The 23862-nt window shown below is 34.1% G+C and overlaps 1 protein-coding gene across 1 annotated transcript in view; it reads right to left on the reverse strand.

Annotated features, from left to right (window-relative positions):
* Positions 1–23862, reverse strand: part of LOC149084686 (uncharacterized) — a 78591-nt gene that overhangs the window by 20784 nt on the left and 33945 nt on the right. Inside the window, exon 2 of the mRNA XM_089235110.1 lies at positions 11338–11470. Coding sequence (XP_089091236.1) covers positions 11338–11470 — 133 coding nt within the window. The remainder of the gene's footprint in view (positions 1–11337; positions 11471–23862) is intronic.

Here is a 23862-nt window from a genome sequence, read left to right on the forward strand (position 1 = left end):
TTTTGCAATGCAAAACTCGTATGGCACATTTCTGCGAGTAGAAGTCAGAAGAATGACGCTTCGAAATATTGGTATGATTCATATTTTTTTTAGGAATTGAAAAATTCAATTTCCATCATGATTTTAGTTAGTCAACATGTGGTAATTTCTTTTCCAACTTGCACCCCCAAAATGTACTCCCGCACCCACGGTTGGGAACCACTGGTATAGTGTGATGATAGGATCTGCATTTTACGGGACGTTTCCGTAATTTTTTATGCCACAACTTTTCGTATAAAATTTCCCGTTTTCTCTCTTATTTTGAATGAGTAACTCTTTAACTTTTAAAATCAAGAATTAAGATTTTTTTATGACTTAGTCATAGTAAAATCTTCAGTATATAATAATTATATAAAATATCATATGAATCATATATATATAATAATCATAATATAATATATATATATGATAATCATAATATAATATATATATATAATAATCATAATATAATATATAGAAAAAAATTATAGTCATATAAACATATTATCTCACGTATTTGTCAAATATATATGTATTGTTCGGTAAATTATAAATTTTCATCTGTTGCGTATTGTGTGATGTGTGAAGGCTATCACTTCCCGTCATTGGCAATTTTTTTAAATAATTTTAGAAACAGTTGACAACTTCGTTTTCTTTTTGACAGTTTTTGTTTGGGCTCTAATTAGCAACTTGCATTTGACAATTTTTTTGGCGTTTATTTGTTATACACCGTATGGATGTCGATTTTATATTTTCGGTGTTAATATAGAGGAAATATGGTCAGCCAAGGTATTTATGCTATTGATACTTTTCTACCGGAGCACCTTTCGGAGGTCGAATGAAACCTCCTTGGCGGGCCACATCTCTCCCGCTAGCCGTAGTTTGCCCATCACTGTTCTAGTGGATGACATTGATTAAAGTGAGGGCTTACGCTCAAGAAGGGACAGTGAGATTTGAGGTTCAACATTGAAAAGATGGCACATGTATCTTGCAGTAGAAGTCATCAAAATGATGGCTCATATTTGAGACAGTGGGGAATGATATTATTGTTAAATTTTCAGGAATGATGACAGTGGAAATTATAATTTCTCTTGGACGTGGTGAATATGGCCGATCTTTCAGAGCAGGTGGTCTTCAACGCATGACCCACGGGCCAAATATGGCGCTCGAAGCTCTTTGTCGTGGCCCGTCGATCAATTTGAGAAAATAGTTACTTCGGGGATAAAAAAACGATTGAATTAAAAAAGAAGTGTTCAAAGAAATCCAATCAATTTTCTCCGCCCAGATTTCACTGGCCATTCTTGGCCAATGAAATCTGTACTAATGTACAGTCGACGCTCGATATAACGACCCCTTTCGTCCCGCCGAAAATGGACGTTATATTGGGAGGGTCGTTATATCGAAAGTAGAACATATATGGGGCCGTTGAGAGAAATTATTTCAAAATAAATATAAATTGAAATTTAATGAAAGATAGAGGGAGAAATAATTTCAGAGTAAATAAAAAGGTTCAATAATTTTTTAGAACCATTTTTATAATGGGGAAAACTGCGATATGAATTGGTGGCTCGCGGGCACCTTAGAAAGCTTCAATTTAGTCCGCAATGTCTGAAAGGTTGAAGACCCCTCTTTTAAAGAGAGGGCCGCGTTCAGAAACTTTCCAGAAATCGAGGGGTTAGCGCGCCAACCTCTCGGTGAGTACAAAAAAAAGCTGCCGGTTGCAATCAGCAATAAATTGTAGGTCCCGGGCCTAATTAGCCCCCGTGTGTTAAAATGACCGGCGTGTGACAGAGAAAAAATGTTTTAGGGAGATAAACAGCGGGTACACTACCACTACTTATTTGTGCATGCACCTCGTACACATTCCTTTGCGGGATTTCTGTCGGATTGCTACGGTGCCAGAATGTGTGTACTGAGTGTGTGACTAACCGGGGGGGGGGAGTCTTAAACGCATGGCCCGTGGGCCAAATTTGGCTCTCTGAGCTTTTTCTTGTGGCCCGCCGATCATTTTCAGAAAATGGTTGAAAACCATTGAAAAACGATTAATTCTAGAATTAAGGAAAGAAATAATACTAGAATAAATGAAAGAAATAATTCTAGAATTAATGAGAGAAGTAATTTTAGAATTAATGAGAGAAATAAATCTAGCAAGAATGAAATAAATAAATCTAGAAAGAAAGAATGAAAGAAATAAATCTAGACAGAAGAATGAAAGAAATGAATTTAGACAGAAAGAATGAAATAAATAAATCTAGACAGAAAGAATGAAATAAATAAATCAGGAAAGAAAGAATGAAAGAAATAAATCTAGATAGAAAGAATGAAATAAATAAATCAGGAGAGAAAGAATGAAAGAAATAAATCTAGATAGAAAGAATGAAAGAAATAAATCTAAAGAAAGAATGAACTAAATAAATAAGGAAAGAAAGAATGAAATAAATAAATCTAAAAAAGAATGAAAGAAATAAATCTAAAAGAAAGAAAGAAAGAAAGAAATCTAGACAGAAAGTATGAAAGAAAGAAATCTAAAAAAGAATGAAAGAAATAAATCTAAAAGAAAGAAAGAAAGAAATCTAGACAGAAAGTATGAAAGAAATAAATCTAGACAGAAAGTATGAAAGAAATAAATCTAGATAGAAAGAATGAAAGAAATAAATCTAAAAGAAAAGAATGAAAGAAAGAAATCTAGACAGAAAAAATGAAAGAAATATATCTTAAAGAAAAGAAAGAAAGAACGAAATCTAGGCAGAAAGTATGAAAGAAATATATCTTAAAGAAAAGAAAGAAAGAAAGAAATCTAGATAGAAAGAATGAAAGAAATAAATCTAGACAGAAAGAATGAAAGAAATAAATCTAAAAGAAAAGAATGAAAGAAATAAATCTAGACAGAAAGAATGAAAGAAATAAATCTAAAAGAAAAGAATGAAAGAAAGAAATCTAAAAGAAAAGAATGAAAGAAATAAATCTAGACAAAAAGAATGAAAGAAATATATCTTAAAGAAAAGAATGAAAGAAAGAAATCTAGACAGAAAGAATGAAAGAAATATATCTTAAAGAAAAGAAAGAAAGAAATCTAGGCAGAAAGTATGAAAGAAATAAATCTTAAAGAAAAGAAAGAAAGAAAGAAATCTAGATAGAAAGAATGAAAGAAATAAATCTAAAAGAAAAGAATGAAAGAAAGAAATCTAAAAGAAAAGAATGAAAGAAAGAAATCTAGACAGAAAGAATGAAAGAAAGAAATCTAGACAGAAAGAATGAAAGAAATATATCTTAAAGAAAAGAAAGAAAGAAAGAAATCTAGGCAGAAAGTATGAAAGAAATAAATCTAGACAATGATTTTCGTTGTCAGAGTTTGCATCGTAAGTCTCCTCAGCCTCATATTTATTGTCCGAAATATCATTCAGCACTGATAAAATTAGACACTATTTTGTTCCATTACATCCTTTTTCTAAGAGCCATTTCTACGCAATGAGAATGAACCTCTGTCTCCTAGTAAGCTTTCAAAGCAGGTGGCGGCATGAAGAGTTATGAAACGTCAAACTAAAACAAAAACTGAGCTTGCCAGGTGAACGATCAGAAAAAAAAAAGTTTTCAAAACTTTGATAACGGAGGCTATAGCTGAGTTAATATATACGGTTTTGATTGTGAATACATACTGTCCCGGTCAATACTCTTTAGATTGCCCAGTAACACACGATGCAAAACAAATAGCATTATTTCAGTTATTTTTTCTTATTGGTATGATACTTGTGAATAGACGTTGTGTTGCGTGTGCCATCAGGGAAATGATAGGGAATTAACCTAGAAGAGCAAAAGTATACGTCAACGCCCACCACAAGGAGAAAGCATAAAATTTACATATGACAGTCATAATGACTGCTCTCGGCCGTTCTAGGTATAAACGTCGATATCTCCCGAACAAAACCTTAAATGTATTCAAATTTTTGTACACAGAGATGAATACAAAAATAATGAAAAGTCAACAAAAATGGAGTGCGTACGCCAAATACTGCCGTGATTATAGTATTTTCAAAATCAAAAACCGTCAAAATGACTCTTATCTAAGTGATTCGTTTTCTGTTTCTTCTTGTGATGCCTAACGTACCTTTTTTCTATGCTCCTTTGTGTTTTCTGTAGCGTTTGTATACTTGTGAGTGTTCATGTTTCAGCTCCATAAGTCAGTGCTGGTAGCACACTCTCGTTAAACATTTTGCTTTTCAGGCATAATTGCACATGGCTCAACAGAAATTTCCTACCGATGATGTTGGGTGGGAAATGAAGGCGTCAGTTAACGGTAGTCACAGACCATAGAGGCGGACGACGCACAGTTGAAGTCAGAAAAGACGAGGGAGATGTGCCGAACACGATGCGGAAATTGTGTGTCGCTCGGGGGGGGGGGAGGTCTAGACCAGTGATTCCCAACGTGGGAGCTTCTACCGCCCCCCTGGAACATTCCATCGCCCCCCCCCCAGAGGGCGTTAACGCCCACGTTGGGAATCATTGGTCTAGATTCTAGACCAGCGGTTCTCAACCTTTTCTGACTTGCGGAGAATAACTGACTGTGACTCTCCTTTTCAGTGAATAATTTCTCTGGCGGAGCCCTGTTTAACTCGAAGAGCCCTTTTTAGTATATCATTTATATGGCGGTACCCTATAGGCCTCTTTTTGTTTGTTTATCGAATTTATTGATTTATTTTATTATTCTCGAGTGGCCACGGAGCCCCTGGGAAGTGCACACGGAGCACCGGTTGAGAACCGCTGCTCTAGAATACTTTAAGACATTCATTTTTAAAAATATTGTTGGCACTTTGAAAATCTGAAGTGCCTTCACCACAAAAAAATGTATAAAAAACTAAATTCTTCATTCAGCTTTGTTCCTTATAAACAGACCTGAAAGATCAAACTTCCAGTTCAGTAATTTTCAGTAATAACAAAGGACCTCGACACAAGCAAACGACAGGTAAGATCGTAAAAAATGAATTTTTCCACACTCCACTTTATAGTAATGTGCTGCCATCTAATGTCAAATTTAAAAGTGACTCATGTGGTGATAATGAAGTTCAAAGTAAAAAAAACCACATTCTTTATTCAGCTTGGTTCCTTATAAACAAAGCTCATAAACTGAACTGGAAATTCAAACTGTAAGTTCGGTTATTTTATTTGAGCATAAGGAGACGTCCAAAACGAAGAACCTCTTAATGAGCAGACGACAGACGGTTTGTTCGGTTCCCTGCATGCTAAGCTCACAAACAGAACTGGGAGTTCAAACTTTCAGCTCAGTAATTTTCTCAGGACACAAGGAGCCGTCCAAAACAAGTAACCTGGAGAGAAGCAGACGACAGAGTTTCCATCGAGTTTATATTACTGGAGGGAGCTTCCAGCCGCCGCGACTGCAGCGACATCAAATGTGAGGCGTGACTCGGTGAAAACAAGCTCCTCAATTTGCCCATAGAAATCTAGTTCGGTCTCTAAATATTAGGTTTTAAAGATTAAAAAAAAAGGATAAAGAACTCATCTAAAGGTGAAAAAAGATTAAGTTATTTATTTCATTATATAATACTGGAATCATTTCTTTCATTATTTCTTGAATTTTCATTCATTATTTCTTGAATTTTCATTCATTATTTCTTGAATTTTCATTCATTATTTCTTGAATTTTCATTCATTATTTCTTGAATTTTCATTCATTATTTCTTGAATTTTCATTCATTATTTCTTGAATTTTCATTCATTATTTCTTGAATTTTCATTCATTATTTCTTGAATTTTCATTCATTATTTCTTGAATTTTCATTCATTATTTCTTGAATTTTCATTCATTATTTCTTGAATTTTCATTCATTATTTCTTGAATTTTCATTCATTAATTCTGGAATTGTTTCCTTTATCAATTATTATTCCTTTTATTACTTCTGGAGTAATTGCTTCCATCAATTTTGGATTTTTTTTCTTTCATTAATGCTGAAATTATTTCTTTCATTGATTCTGAAATTATATCTCATTAATTCTGGAATTGTCTCTTTCCATTAAATTTGGAATGATCTATTTTTCATTAAATTTGGAATTATCTCTTTTTCATTAATTTTGGAATTACCTCTTTCCTTCATTTTGGGAATTATCTTTCATAAATTTTATTATTCATTAATGCTTTCATCAATTTTGGAATTATCACTTTTATAAATGCTGAAATTATCTCTTACATTAACTCTGGAATATTTTCTTTCATTAACTCTGAAATATTTTCTTTCATTAACTCTGAAATATTTTCTTTCATTAATGCTGAAATTATCTCTTTCATTAATGCTGAAATTATCTCTTTCATTAATGCTGAAATTATCTCTTTCATTAATTTTGAAATTATTTCTTTCATTAATGCTGAAATTATCTCTTTCATTAATTTTGAAATTATCTCTTTCATTAATGCTGAAATTATCTCTTTCATTAATGCTGAAATTATCTCTTTCATTAATGCTGAAATTATCTCTTTCATTAATTTTGAAATTATCTTTTTCATTAATTTTGGAATTATCTTTCATAAATTTTATTATTCATTAATTCTTTCATAAATTTTGGAATTATCACTTTTATAAATGCTGAAATTATCTCTTACATTAACTCTGGAATATTTTCTTTCATTAATGCTGAAATTATCTCTTTCATTAATTTTGGAATTATCTCATCGATGCTGAAATTATTTTTTCATGTTCTCAGCACTGCCAAGGCGGAGACCACTGATGTCATACTCTCTCCAGTAATATAAGCTCGATGGAGGCTTGATTTATATACTGTTGGTGCTGCCATCTCAGAGGTTCCTCAGAAAAACGAGACGTAGTTGAATTTTTCGAGAATTTTTCAGGTAGGGCCTCCAAAAAAATCCCTTGGCTCGGGGGGGGGGGCCCATGATGCTCCTAATACGATCCTGCATGTCAGCCCCACCCTTGTGGGGGGGGGGGTCATGGAATTTCAGTACTTGATTCCTTTACTTCTATTAACGTACATTTGATAAAGAGATGATGAAGCGCTTTAAAAGTATGACAAAATTTATGCCTGTTCAATACGGTTCGAGCCATAATACGGCAGGTGGACCAAGTGCTAATTATTATTAATAATTTATGAATTTTGTAAAATCAATTTAAATGCCATTTCCCCTCAATGGATCGTGTTCGATTACGATCCAGACCAGCGGTTCTCAACCTTTTTTGACTCGCGGAGCCCTTTTCAGTACATAATTTTTACATCGGAGCTCTATTTGACTCGAGGAGCCTTTTCTGTGTATAATTTTTATGGCGGAACTCCGTAGGCTTCTTTTTTTTATTTATCTGTCAAATTTAGTTCAGTGATTTGCTGACTTTTGCTGACAAGGGGGGGGGGGGTCAAAAATGGCTGAAAATCTGTTTACGTAATACTTGAATGACCCCTTAGTGGCTCGAGCTGGTAGCTTTCACATGATATGGACGAGACGCCGTACGATGAAGTCGTCGTCGTCGTGCTGCTGTCCGCTACCACTACAACACACGGCTGCGATGCCGTTTCTAAGAACACAGCGGCTTACGTGACTGAATGCATGCTTTCACACGCTACGGACATCAGCCGTACGGAGCTACTCTGTAATAAAGCAGAAAGCAATTACCTCCGTGCGGAGGATCTGAGTACGGCAGATCCTCCGCACGGATGAATCCGTAGCATGTGAAAAGAGCTTACTCGGGACGAAACGTTGGGTGCGAAATGTCGGAGGCGAAAAATTTCCGGATACCGTATTGAGGAACCCCAGCTTTATAAGAAGCTTATTCAGGGTTAAAGCATCGGAATCGGAGGAAAAAAAAACTGGAATGAAACCACCTGGCGTTGGATGATTAGGAGAAGGTAAAACAAAAACAGTGAAATAACGCGCAAGTGAACGATATTTTAAGCAACGGACACATGTTTTGCTCTGCGGAACCTAGAAGTAAACGGATAGAATTCAAAAAATTCCGAGGAGAATATCTTATCGATCCTCTCTGAATTGCCAACGCAAACTGATGAATTTTCTTCTTTTTTTTTGTAACGAAAATTCATTTGCCGAGTGAAAAGAACGGAATTTTTCTTTAGAATCTATAATTAAAGAGTATGAATTAATTCACTCTCGCTCCAGTTTCCGTATTGTATTTTTCATGTGAAGAAGCGGCACTTTTGATGCAAATACAGCTGAAAAGCCACTCATTAGAATCACGGATAATGTTGTCATTTGGATATTTTTATCACATTCGCAAAGAACAGAACAGACGAATATTCCTACATGCGGAAAAAATCGTTTTTTGTCATCGGGACTTTGGATAATGTTATAATTTTTTTCCCCGTCGAAAGAATCTATTACGTATTCTGAAGCTAAGATTTGAGTAAACTTATTTTTGTTTTCGCTGTACGTTATCAGGCTGCAAAACTATATAGGAGGTGAGATCCCGAAATTTCGCCTACTTTTTGATCACACATACGGTCACTCATACGGTCAGGGCAGGCAAAATGCCATCGGGAGGCTAAATGTCCAACTTACTTGATCATTCATACGTTCACTCACACCATCATTCACATGTTTACTCGTACGGTCACTCATACGGTCAAGGCAGGTTAATTGTCTCAACATTATCTCCACCAACATTTAAGCACTTGTCGCTTTATCAGTTATCCAATACCAGCTGCATAAAATTCTTTCGGTTTCTGTCTCGGCCGAATTAGGACTTCATCTTGGAACCTCTTCATCATCTGCAAAGTGTTTGCCTCCAAGTTGGTTTTTTATTGGACAAAACAGATGAAAATCGTTTGGGGTTGTTTTGGCGGATGTTGAACAAGTTTTAAACCAAATTTTTGAATTGTCTTCTTTGTTGGGCGTGCTGTATATGTCGATCAGCCCGAATCGATTCCTCCACCTGCTGCACTGTTGGTTCTGGCTCAATTAAAATGAGACGTCCGCTTCGATAATCGTCACGAATTTTTGAGAGGCCTCGAGAAAATTTTTCGACCCAAATTGTACACTTCTTTACGCGATGACACTTTCCCTACAGTAAGTAACGTTAGTTAAAAAATTCATTAGTAAAAATAACAGTTGGCTACTCATCGCCTCTTGCGCTTCTTGGCGATATCTATAAAAACCTTATTTTCACTTTATTTCCTCCAGCTTCTCTGTTGTATGAAAAAAAACCTAGTAGTTTCTGTTTTTATTCTCTTTCTTTGTCTTTGCTGTACTTGATCATGTATTATTTGAATGATGGTCACTAACACTCTAGGGTTACGAAAATTTTAGTCATTTTTGGCGTATATTGGCGTTCAACACATTATTATATGTATTTTTTTTTAATTGTAACTAACGTACAATAATTTCGCCGGATTTTTTTTAATATTTTCGTGCATATTTAAATGGGTGGAATTTTTTCAAAACTTTTTGAAGACGGAGAGGTTCACCTCGATGTGTTGCCCAACATCGAGGTGCGAATGCAAGACGATCTCCCCATTAGAAAGTCTCATCACAGAGAGCAACAGGCCTACAACAGTAAAATCTTCAATCATTACACTTCACTCATGGTTCGGAAAATAAGAGGCAGATGGCAGCACTATAACAAGTATTACACAGAAACAAGCTTCACATTTGGTTCACAACACGGACACGGACATTCCAACATGTACCAATTCGTTAGAAATTCCGCAGAGGAATGTGGACGAGGTGCATGTGCCGTTTAGTATTAGTAGTAACCCGCCTGTAATCCCACCATCGGCCCTTGGCGAAAATTTGAGTGGCTTCCCGTTGCTATTCGATCATTTTGCGGTCCTAAACGTGGTTATCACCGATGGAATCAGCTAAAAACCTCTCCCGAGATTATAACCTAATAAAACCTCTAAAATAAAACCTCCAGCTAAAACCTCTCCCCTACCAATAAATCAAATTTTCTTCAAAGATTGATAATTCTCTTGAGTGATCAATTTACCATCTTTGAATTAAAACTCTTCCTTGTGGATGAAGAAATGACGGAAAAGATGAGGCCTCCGTTCTCGGTACTTAGAATCACGGCAATGGCATGTACTACATTTCACCAGGAGTCACAGTTAGTTATATAAACTGAAGAGCCAAAAAAACTGGTACAGGCATGCGTATGCAAATAAAGAGATATGGAACCAATCAGAGTACGGAGCTGCGGTCGGCAACGCCTATATAACACAACAAGTGTCTGGCATAGTTGTTAGATCGGTTACTGCTGCTACAATGGCAGGTTATCGAGATTTAAAGTGAGTTTAAACGTGGTGTTATACTCGGCGCACGAGAGATGGGACATAGCATCGCCGAGGTAGTGATGAAATTTGGATTCTCACGTACGACTATTTCACGCGTGTACCGTGAATATCGGGAATCCGGTAAAAAATTAAATCTACGACATCGCTGCGGACGGAAAAAGATCATGCAAGAACGGGACGACTGACGAGAATCATTAAACGTGACAGACGTGCAACCCTTCCGCAAATTGCTGCAGATTTCAATGCTGGGCCATCAACGAGTGTCAGCGTGTGAACCATTCAACGAAACATCATCGATATGGGCTTTCGGAGCCCACTCGTGTACCCTTGATGACTGCACGACACAAAGCTTTACGCCTCGCCTGGGCCCGACAACACCGACATTAGACTGTTGAGGACTGGAAACACGTTGCCTGGTCTGACGAGTTCCAATTGCTTCGAGCTGATGGACGTGTACGGGTATGGAGACAACCTCATGAATCCATGGACCCTACATGTCAACAGGGAACTGTTTAAGCTGGTGGAGGCTCTGTGATGGTATGGGGCGTGTGGAGTTGGCGTGATATGGGACCCCTGATACGTTTAGATACGACCCTGACAGGTGACAGGTACGTAAGCATCCTGTCTGATCACCTGCACCCATTCATGTCCATTGTGCATTCCGACGGACTTGGACAATTTCAGCAGGACAATGCGACGCTCCACACGTCCAGAATTGCTACAAAGTGGCTCCAGGAACACTCTTCTAACTTTAGACACTTCCGCTGGCCACCAAAATCCCCAGACATGAACATTATTGAACATATCTGGGATGCCTTGCAACGTGCTGTTCAGAAGAGATCTCCACCCCCTCTTACTCCTACGGATTTATGGACAGCCCTGCAGGATTCATGGTGTCAACTACCTCCAGCACTACTTCAGACATTAGTCGAGTCCATGCCACGTCGTGTTGCGGCACTTCTGCGGGCTCACGGGGGCCCTACACGATATTAGGCAGGTGAACCAGCTTTTTTGGCTCTTCAGTGTACATATCAAAATGAAAGTAATGTTGATACGTACTTGCAAACAGCTTCGAGTTCGTTCCTCGTCGCAGCAAACGCCAAGTCACTGCCCTGAGTCACAGACTGTAGAGACTGCAAGCAGTTGTGGAAGTCGTGGAGGGTGCATTCGGGTTCTGTGCTCACTGCCAGTGCTGTGGAAACACAGAAAAATAATTCTAATAAATTTTTATACAAACGACTCGAAATAATAATACACACACACGCACATACCACTTCACTCCCTGGACGTACGCGCACAGCGTACGTCCACAAAACGTTGATATTTAGCAACCAGGACGTGCGTCTCTTTCTTATAATTAATATTAAAAGATTATTAATATTAATAATAAAGCCTGAGTGTTTAAATGTGATTGCTCGGTAATATGCATCTCAAATAATATGGTCCTGGTCGACAGGTCAATGATGACCATGGTTTCTACTATAATAACACCACTAGAAGGCAATAAATTCACATAACTGCTTCAGAGCACCATTAGGGATTCGACTGTCGCATGTGTCGACGTGGTTTTTTTTTTTTCTCGAATTATTTATTTTTTTGTCATGGATGGTGACAGTAATTATGATGAAGGTGATACCGGGTGTTGTCCAAAAAAATAATTTTGAAGAGGAATCTGACTCCTCTCCAAAATTTTAACGGGGTAGTTTTGCAAAAAGAGGAGTATTTTTTCAATGAAAAACAGAGAAGTAAATTATTGGAAAAAAATCATCCCTAGAGTATGAAGGAGTATTTTCACTCCTCGATGAAATTTGGAGGAGTAAAATTGAATTTTGGTGCATGAACAACGCATTCACATGCGCATTGGCAAACACTATGCATAGCTTAACTCCTCTCGCCGAAACCGTCGATGCTTTCAAAATTGGGGAAAAATTATCCAAATAACGTGCTGTACTCAGATATGTCATTCATGTTGCAAGTGGTCGTATAGTTACTGAAAAAAAAATTATCTTGTTACTCTTTTCCTATATATAAAGAACTCAGTAAGAAAGTTGTCGTCCTGTCTCTCCCAACTTCTCTTCGATTTTGATATTAAAAAATATCTCAACGAATATTGCACTTAGAAACATGGGAGTTTCTTTTTTGTTGGCCTCAGAGAAGACAGGGCAACAACCCTTCAGTTGGGTTTTTTACAAATACAAACACCACAATAGACCAATATAATTTCCCAGCGAGGTGGCTCAAGAAAGATGCCCATAAACAATATGGATGTCAAATATAACCAAAATACAGCAACCCAATATAAAAACATGTATCAACGGAGGAAAAACTAGTAACTAATAATACATGAATACACTGCCCAAAAGAAAGATTATGGTAGTTTTATTTAAGTATTTGTAGGTTTTCAATTTATTTCACTATGTTTATCGTATTCTTTTTTTTAAACGTGTCAATTGTGTTAGAATTCACGACACCGGAGTTAAGCAATTCCATTTATGAACATTCTTATTAGAGAAAAACTAACTGTGACACCACAACCTGGAGTTGTGTCTTGCTAAACGGCGCTGGTGTCCTCCTTGTCGAAGCAGTTGATTGACGAAACGTTAATAATTCATAGTCAATCCTATCAATCCCGTTGGCAATTTTAAACACTTCGAGGGCAGGGTGTCCGTATAAAAAGTTAATATTTTAATTTTAATGATTATACAACCCCTTGAAATATGAATGATGTACTTGAAGTCTACAAATTATGTGGATACTACGCCTCTAGAATCAACGGTTTACAAGAAATTTGCGGCGAGAGAGAAGTCAACTATGCACCCTGTTTACCATGGAGTGAGGATGTTTTAGTTTCCTTAAAGTGGGCAATATCGCCCCCTCCGGGGGGCGATAGAAGCTACTCTGGTTTAACATAGGATCCTATGGGTTCGTTTGAGTAGGGGGCGGTGAGAGAGAAAAAATTTCTGAAGAAGGGGGCGATGGAACAAAAAAAATTGGGAAACTATGATTTAGAGTAGGAGTCGGGAAACTTTTTCTATCTGCTGGTCAAAATCAACCAAAATGTGTGTATTAAGAAGACGTTTCGGGAATATACTTTATACAGTCGAATCCCGTTATAACAAACTCGAAAAGACCGGGGAAATCACTTCGTTATAACGAAATTTCGTTATAAAGGTATTCCATGTTTTTGCATTGTTCCTGTGTAAACTTACCTGGGAGATTCAAAAAGTGTTCGTTAAATTCGTTAAAACAAGATTTCCGCTATAATGGTATTCGTTAAAACGGGATTCGACTGTATATCCGAATATATTATAATTATACTTTATTTTCGGAACTCAAGTGGGTCACTTGAAATTATGAAATTTTTTACTCGGTGAACCGCGGGTCGTAGGTTCTGAGGCCTGATTTAGGGAGTAGTGACTTATAGAATTTGAAGATATTTTAGGTGGTATAATATGTGGCGTGTATGAAAAGGCGTTGGCAATCGGATTCACATTACTTATAAATGTTGCGATAGTCATATCAAACAGAACTGACAATTCTGTTGCGGCCTGAACATGATTTTGATATCCACTCAGTCGTGGACATTGCAGAAAATTAAAAAAAAAAAGTTAGGCACAAGCATTTCCCCGCACGAAGAAAGCCTGAGTGTCAAGGGCGTTTATGATTGATTTAAATGGGTATAAATTCAGTTTTTTTGTAACTCGAAGCAATGTAAAACCTCATTTGGACAAATATACACGTCACCAAGCAAAAGTCGTATAACATCACATCAATAAAATAATTGATGGTTTTATTAAATTTTATAGTAAAACTTATGCAGTAATAGAATTATTACAGCACCAGTGAAGAGTATGGTTAATTATTACACGTGGAAAGAAGGTACTTGTAAACTACAGTACATTACTTACAGTAATGATACTAATTGAGGGAGAGATGCTAATTTTGTAATTAGAACATCACCCAAGAGACGGCAGAGTCAATGAGAAAACTTCTTCAGACTATAAGTGCTTTTGCAGTAGGAAATGCACTCGTATTATAACAGCATGAAGGAAATGGCTTCGATTCGACTGTATTTTTTTAATGGCGAGAGAATATCGAACTATTCAAATATTGAGCGAATATTATTCAAATATCTTTCTGAATGTTATTGCGGCCAAGAAATTAATGTAACATTCTTGAGGATGAATAACTGATTGAAGAAGTAATTACTTTTATGAATCTTATATTAGCATACATCAAGTTATGATAAAAATTAGAATTGAATTTGGAATTCACTGTTGCGATATTTTTACGCGTGAATTCATTGGTATTTGCTGATACATTTATAGTACCTAAAAAAATGTAAAACAAATTTATTATATAGTATAATAAGTAGACAGAAATTCAACGTATTTCATAAATTCGTCGATAGTTTAAAAATTTATACAAATTTAAAAATATTTGTATGTTTGAATGCGATTTTCAAAGAGTCTTTTTCATGAAGGGCAAATTTATTCTTTCGGTGGAAAAAAAATCATTTACATTTTTTGTCGATAGAGGGCCATGCGTGAAAGAAGATCGCTGGAGATTGGACCAGAACCTTTTTTCAACATTTTCTGCGTCCAAAACGTTCGTGAAGATTCAACTGTAGGTTCGAGGCTGAAGTAGAACAACTCCGCCACTAATGATTTATCCACTAATGTCAGCAACACAAAGGTGACCTTTAGCACCATTTACGGGAAAATTTAGAAATGCTCTATTAATCTTGCACCCCGGATTTCATAGGACTCTAATTGTCAATTTTCCAGACCCTCTATCGACAAGAATTTGAACTAATTTTTTTTTCTGTATCAAAAAAAATTCCCCTTTGTGAAAATAACTTTTTTTTTAAATCTCATTGATTCCATTCCTTCGATTTTAATAAATCTTTAAACTATTTACGAATTTATGAGAATCATAGTACATTTTACAACAGTTCAGTTGTGGAAATACATGTCGCTAATGCACTTAATATTTGCGGGAAAAAAATAGAACTTAGATTACCAAAAATAACATAATAATCCAAACTATTCTACTTTAAAAACCTCATTTCAAAAATTAAAGTTCGAAGAAAGTAAAATAAAATTTATTCTCATAAATCAGAATGTATTTTTATTAAAATTTTTATTTAGATTTTGTGTTTACGTGATACATTTCAAGAAATTTTAAGAAATACACCACACATTATCTTGATGAAAATAAGAAAAAATACATGATTCGATTATCGATTCACGGTTGAAAAACCTCTTCATAATTCAATCATAAAAATATCGATTTTTTGGTATTTATTCCTGAATCTCATATCTTCAGGAAAACAGGACAGAGAAGAATGTTTCAAAGTTCGGTTCACAAAGTAAACATATAACTCACACATGATAAGAAGAAGATGGTTATGCATACGTATATTATTCTTCAAAAATGAGAAAAGGGAACTTGCCTTTCAGCGTAATAGATATTCGATGGAGAAAAACACTATATATATAACTTAAGCCATATATAAATCGAATTCTTGGGTTTTCTATCTTTTAAGACTGTCTGGTTCTGGTATTTTTCTCTTACTACGCCATCACTTGAAATATTTACCAAGGATAAATAAGAGTCTCGCGGAATCTCGTTGATTTTCTTGTTCACTCTCCAGTTGCCGAATAAAAACTTCATTGTTGTCTTAAAAAGAAGATGGATGTTCTTTTCGGATTCGTGTGTATTCGTTTATATGTAATGTTTGTTTGATTTTTATGGTCCGAGAATGTTTGGAAATATCCCGTTTTTTGTTGCTGTTGTTGTTCGTGTGGATACTGACATTAAGTTGATCTTTTTCCTCTCATTCCATAAAGAAGCTGTTGTTTTGTTTGGATTCGGTTTCCTAACCGTTCGAGCTTTTCCATGGTATTTAATCATTCATATCTGATTGTTTCTAAACTGAATAGAGAATATGAAGCGAGAATTTTATTTTTTCATTTCAAAACAGGAAATTTATTTTGTTTCTCTTTCAATAATGAACGCAATTTCGTGGAAAAATTTGCTTTATATTGTTGTAATCAAAATTTCATGATAGAATACGATTTTAGTTTTTGTTTAGTAGACTCGGAGTTTCCCATTTCCCAGTTGAATACCACGCAAAAATGCTTTTTGCATCTTTTATTTGTCTCGTAATATAGAAATCGAAAATAATTGAATATATTTTTTGACAATTTTCTTACTTGGATTCCAGAGCAAGTATTTTGTTTAAACCGTTTATCCTTTGTTCAAATTTATATGAAGCAATAATAACTATTGCTAGCAATTTCTTTTCCAAAAATATTATAACAACTAATTTAAAATATTTTGAGGAAGAAATTAATTCACTCGTATAATATTTTGAAGAAATTCGGATTTCCGATTCATATATCTCGAAATATACATATAAAATGAAAAATTCCTAATACTGTATATTTAAAAACTATAACAAAAGCATTGACTTTTATAAGTAATAAGATTCAATTCTGTTAAGGCCATATGTAATAAGATTCAATCAAACGTTTGAAATGAATTTTTTACACCATATAATAAGTAGATAGAAGAAAATTTATGAGAATTCAATTCTGGAAACTAATTCATTTACTGCACTTATTATTAGTGAAAAAAATGTAAATTTTCAATTTTTGGGTTAAAATTACAAGTTACATATTAGTCAAATCATTTTACTTAAAAAAACTATAATTCAACTGTTTGAAATTCGTTTTAAGGAATTACAATGAAAGTTTGTTAAATCATTTATGTAGAAATTTTTACGTGAGATATCTCCCGCAATTTTCCTGAAAAATAACTTACATCATACATTTTTTTGAAGAGAATGAGAAAAACGCATAACTCCATTATCGATCACGGTTCAAAAACTCCCCATAAATCAATCAAAAATGCATGGCGATTTTTGGTATTTATTTTTAAACCTCATATCTTTGAGAAAACAGGACAGAGAAAGACGTATGCAAGTTCAGTTTAGAAAACAAACATATAACTTATACATGATAAGGAGAAGAGAGAGAAGGCATACATAAGCATAGGTATATTATTTTTCAAGAACGAGAAAAGGGAACTCTCCTTTTTCAGAGTAATAGATATTCGATAGAGAATAACACAAACTTAAGCTATATAAATCGAATTCTTGGATTTTCTCTCTTTAAGACTGTCTGGTATTTTCCTCTTACTACGCCATCACTAGAAATATTTACTAAGGATAAACAAGAGTCTCGCGGAATCTCGTTGATTTTCTTGTTCACTCTCCAGTTGCCGAATAAAAACTCCATTCATGTCTCAAGAAGAAGATGGATGTACTTTTCGGATTCGTGTGTATTCGTTTATAAATTTATATATAATGTTTGTTTGCTTTTGTGATCCGAGAATATTCAGGAATTGGAAATCTCTCTCACGTTTTTGATTTTTGTAAACAATACATTCAATTGATATTTTTTCCCTCTCATGTAATGAATAAGCTGTTTTCTGTTTGGATTCGGTTTCCTAACCGTGTAAGCTTCTCAAAATGATATGTAATCATTCAATATCTATTTATATGAGAGCTTTGGAACTCAATAGAAAATGAAGTGACAAATTTTTATTTATTTCGAAATGGAAATGCATTTTTTTTTTCAATAATGAACGCAATTTCATGAGAAAAATTGTTTTATTTTGATATAGTCAGATTTTCATTATAGATGATGATCTAGTTTTTAGCATATAGTATTCGAATTTTTTCCATTTCCCCGTTGAATATCCCGAAAAAATTGTTTTTGCATCTTTTATGTGTTGCCGATTTTTTTTTAGACTCGTGGGATAGAAATCGAAAACATATATTATTCGATACGTTTTTCTTGTATTCTTTAATTGGTAATTTTTTAAACAGTTTATCCCTGGTTCAAACTTATATGGGACAATAATAAATATTACTAGCAATATCTTATGTTCCAAAACGTTATAAATCACTGATTTATAATATTTGATTCGTTTTTGATTTTTATAAACATTACATTCAATTGATATTTTTCCCTCTCATGTAATGAATAAGCTGTTTTCTGCTTAATAATTGAAGAATAAATTTATTCCTTCGTATAATATTTTGAAGCGATTTTAATATTTGATTCGGGTATTCCACAAATAAATACCTAATACGGAACATTTAAAACTATAACAAAAATATTAGCATTGAATATGAAAAGATTGAATAAAGCGTTTTTTTAAATACATTTTTTTCACGTTGTAACGTCTAACGTCTAACTTATGACAATTCAGTTCTGTAAATAAATATACAGTCGAGTACACTTATACCCTGGATACATCGCGGATATAATATACGTTTTTATATTCTCGATTTTTGTCCGATTAACTTCCATATATTTTTACCTCTGCTGTTACATACCCTGCTTAAAACATATACACCGTGGATATAAAATACTGAAACTTATCTCATAAGGTAGAAAATAATTCGAATATAACATACTGCAAACAAAAACCTGAAAAAAAACAGTTAGTTATTTGTGAACGTTCGTTGTATTCGGGTGATATATTGATATATCCTCTCACATAAGTAGCGGTAATTTTTTTAATTACGAAAAATTTAGTCGAAAAAGTTACATTCACTACTGATAGATACATCACATTCACTCTGTAATGAATCAAGCGAGGATCAAAAAACGAGGGGGTGATGGGGCGATTGTCCCCCGCCCAGAGCTAGAAACACAATGGAAAATATTGGGTTTGTTCCCTGAAATACGGGGCGTATATTCACCGTACGCGCCCTTTCCAACATATTATTTTAGATCTGTGCATGTGATGAGAATAGCTAGAAAGCGCTACTTTTAGTAGCAAATATAATTACCATTTTGACAATGAAATTTCTTGTTATCAAAAAAAAAAAAAAATTATATATATATATATATTTCCCCCCCCCTCTATTTCTGTTACATCAGCTGTTTAAATCATCGACACATTACATTCTGTGATACTATTGGATCACCTGGTAAATTGCAGTGATATACGAACATGTGTTGTACAAATACAAATACAAAAACAACGCCACAACAGGCAAAACGACCAACGAGGTGGCTGAGAGACGAGGTGGTGTTGTGATCGAGAAAAGTAGAAATCCGTACTGTTTTTAAAGCATTAAATATCTACCTGTGGAAAGACTACGCTAAAGCATGTTGATTGATGACAAATGAAATTTATGAACTTTCAAAAAACTCACGAAGTTTTAACTTATAAACTTGTGTTTCTTCCAAATTAACTTTAAAAATGCTGATAACTTTGAATGAGAACTATAAGCATAATTTTTTTTTCAAACAGTATCAGTGAAATACATTAAATAAAGAAAAAAAAAATGCATGCATATTCTGTATTAACATGTACTCTAATAAATTTTCAGACTTCCTCAGAGGAGAGATATGAAACACAAAAAGCTATTTCATGATATTTTAAATTTGATTACGTACTGTAATAAGCTTATTTTTTCCCCGACAATCTCAATAATGCACTTTATGCATGTATACAACTGCTATATAAGCTACTTTCAACTACTCGCCTTGAACATACGCGAAGGCTATAACAAACCCTTTCGAATCACCAAGGGGTGTATATTATAAGCGAACTCGACTGTATTTACTCTACTTATTATTTGTGAAAAAAATACGAATTCGAATTTTTGTGATAAGATTACAAAATCACGTAATAATCCAGTTTTTTTACTTAAAAAAAAAAACTGCACTTCAAACACGAATATTTGAAATTTATTTTAAGAAGTTATAATGCATTTCTGTTAAATCATTTATGTAGAAATTCTTGCGTGGGTCATCTCCCGGATCTTTAAGAAATACATCACAGGTTTTTTTTGAAAAAAAAAACAAAACATGATTCCAATATCGATCCCAGTTCAAAAACTCTTCGTAATTCAATCATAAGAAATACGGAGATTTTTGGTATTTATTTCTGAATCTCATATCTTCAAGGAAACAGGACGAAAGAAAGATGTATTCAAGTTCAGTTCAGAAAACAAACATATAACTTGCACATGATAAGAAGAAGAAGAAGAAGGTATACATATGCATACGTATATCATTTTTCAACAATGAGAAATGGAGAAACTCGCCTTTCAGGGTAATAGATATTCGATAGAGAATAACACCAACTTAAGCCATATAAATCGAATTCTTGGATTTTCTCTCTTTAAGAATGTCTGGTATTTTTCTCTTACTACGCCATCACTAGAAATATTTACTGAGGATAAACAAGAGTCGTCTCGCGGAATCTCGTTGATTTTCTTGTTCACTCTCCAGTTGCCGAATAAAAACTCCATTCATGTCTCAAGAAGAAGATGGATGCTCTTTTTGGATTCGTGTGTATTTCGTTCATAAATATATATAATGTTTGTTTGTGCTTTTGTGATCCGAGAATATTCAGGAACTGGGAATATACATCACGTTTTTTCTTGTTGTTTGTATAAATACTAACATTAAATTGGTCTTTTTCTGTCATTCAATAAAGAAGCTGTTTTTTTTTGTTTGGATTCGGTTTCCTAACCGTTCAAGCTTTTCCCATGATGTTTAATCATTCATATGCATTTATATGAGAGTTTCTAAACTCAATCCGAATAGGAGTGAGAAATTTTTATTTATTTCGGAAAGAAAACTTATTCTTTCTTTCAATAAGGGAAGCTATTTCATGAAAAAGTTTTATTTTGTTATAATCAAATTTTCATGATAAAAGATGTTTTATTTTTTAACTGATGTCTTGAGATTTTCATTTCCCAGTTGAAAAGCATAAAAAAAAGGTTTTTGCATGTTTCCTTTGTTGCCGATTTTCTTTGTGTTTCGTGGGAAGAGAAACGAAAATGTCTCCATGTATTTTTTAACGCAATTATTTTGCTTGTAATATTTTTAACTAACTAATCCTTGGTTCAAACTAATAATCCTTGAATACAATTTAGATGTCATATAGTCTATTGGGATACCAAAGGCAAATAAAACTAATTTTCAAACAACTTCATGTTCATCTTTTTTTTTATTTAAAGTCTTGGCTGTTAACTCAAGAAAATTTAAATTATTTATTTGATTATTTAATTCAATATTCTTTTATCTTGCATACGCCACTAAATGCCGATTTTTTTTATCTATCAACTCCATTCCTGTTGCCAATTATTTCTTGATATTATGTGTATGAGAATTTTTTTTTTTCGTTATTATCGACAAACACGTATCAATTATTGCTTTCGTAGGCTCACAAGCTTGCTTTTCTTCTAAATGTTTTGTGACTGTGTTTCAACTGACTAACAAAAATTATCTTGTCTTAAATTTATATGAAGCAAGAATAAATAATGCTAGCATTCGATATAGAACAACCAACTTTGTATAATGTTTCGGTGGAGAAATTCATTCATAACTTTGAAGCAATTCCCATTTTTGGATGAAATAAACTAAATTTTTTGTGCAAAAGTTAAAACGTGTAAACATTCTAGAATGATTAACTAGTGATATGAAAATTCCAAATACGGTAAATAGTCGAACCAGATATAAACGAGTTTGGCGTTATATCGAATCACAAATTACGTGTGCAACGTCTTTATATAGAAGATTTGTGCAATGAAAAATTTTGGAGCTAGCAGGGTTGGCGCTAAATCGGGGACGTTACAACGGGATTCGATTATATATGAAAACTACTGAAATGGGGAAATTATATAATCTTGTGCTTATGACAATTTTATTGATTTATTTTATTTTGACAAAGTTATAATTGTAGGAATAGTATATATATCATTATTGATTAATTTTTCAATGCACATTAGAATAATAATAAAAAACCCATAGAATTGTGCAAAGTTTTTTCTAACACACGATATGCACTAGGAGCTGTGATCATGACCCCAACCGGATTGACCTGATTCACTGAGCTGCCAAAAAGTGGCCGGTGCCAAGAAAACTTATAAGCATCCACTGGAAAAGATATGAATCCCCGTTAATCGGTTAAGAAAGACGAATGAGAATGAATAGTTGCCAAGTAATTGGAATGTGAAGAGCTTCGATAACTCAAGTCAGAGATGGAGAATCAGTCCTGAAAAATTAGAGGAAATCTGATATTTCAATAATAAAATGAAGTAAATGGATGAATATCAGACTTCGAATTGAAATACAAAACATTGTAATAAAGTGTCCTGGTGAAAACGTTGTGTCTTGAATAATTTATGCGGTATTAAAAAAAAAAAAAAATAAAAGATATTTGGAATGCTTTCTGTAAGCAAACACATGCAAAGACATTGTTGTGAGAAAAAAACTGATGGGAAGGGGTGGGGGGGAGGAAGCACTAATAAAAATAATTTATCAAACAAGATATTGATAAAAAAAAATGAAAATCACAAGACAAATCAGCCAGAGGCTTAAATAAATGAAATAAAGCTGAAGGTTTAATGTAGAACAGAAGAAACAGAAAGGATAAAATAGAATAGTTAGAAAAACAAAAGAAATTTAATACGCGGGAAAAAAACAAGAATGGAACAGAAACAACAGAATATATAAAACGAATATATATACACATAAAACGAGAAAGATTAGTAATTATCTAAAGCAGAAGAGAAAAGAAGAAAAACATAATGTATCAAGAAAATAAAAGTAAAGGAAAGGAAAAAACAGAACAGAACAAGGAAAAAATATGAAGCAGAATGAATGAAAATGAACAGAATTAAAGAAACGGAACAGAATTTAGTAAAGAGAAAGAAAAACAGAACGAATAAAAATGAACCAAAGAAAGAGAAAACAGAATGAATTCAAAAGAAAGAAAAACAAGAGGAAGAAAAGAGGGGAAAACAGAATGAAGAAAAGAGGGGAAAACAGAATGAAGAAAAGAGGGGAAAACAGAATGAAGAAAAGAGGGGAAAAACAGAATGAGGAAAATAGGGGGAAAACAGAATGAAGAAAAGAGGGGAAACAGAATGAAGAAAAGAGGGGGAAAACAGAATGAAGAAAAGATGGGAAAAACAGAATGAGGAAAAGAGGGGGAAAACAGAATGAAGAAAAGAGGGGAAACAGAATGAAGAAAAAAGGGGAAAACAGAATGAAGAAAAGAGGGGAAAAACAGAATGAGGAAAATAGGGGGAAAACAGAATGAAGAAAAGAGGGGAAAAACAGAATGAGGAAAATAGGGGGAAAACAGAATGAAGAAAAGAGGGGAAAAACAGAATGAGGAAAATAGGGGGAAAACAGAATGAAGAAAAGAGGGGAAACAGAATGAAGAAAAGATGGGAAAAACAGAATGAGGAAAAGAGGGGGAAAACAGAATGAAGAAAAGAGGGAAAACAGAATGAAGAAAAGAGGGAAAACAGAATGAAGAAAAGAGGGGAAAACAGAATGAAGAAAAGAGGGGAAAACAGAATGAGGAAAATAGGGGGAAAACAGAATGAAGAAAAGAGGGGAAACAGAATGAAGAAAAGAGGGGGAAAACAGAATGAAGAAAAGATGGGAAAAACAGAATGAGGAAAAGAGGGGGAAAACAGAATGAAGAAAAGAGGGGAAACAGAATGAAGAAAAAAGGGGAAAACAGAATGAAGAA

Source organism: Pholcus phalangioides, unplaced genomic scaffold (genome assembly GCF_987345545.1).
Source record: "Pholcus phalangioides strain wild (caught in Gottingen) unplaced genomic scaffold, Ppha-v1.0 ptg000008l_1, whole genome shotgun sequence".
Lineage (NCBI taxonomy): Eukaryota > Metazoa > Arthropoda > Arachnida > Araneae > Pholcidae > Pholcus > Pholcus phalangioides.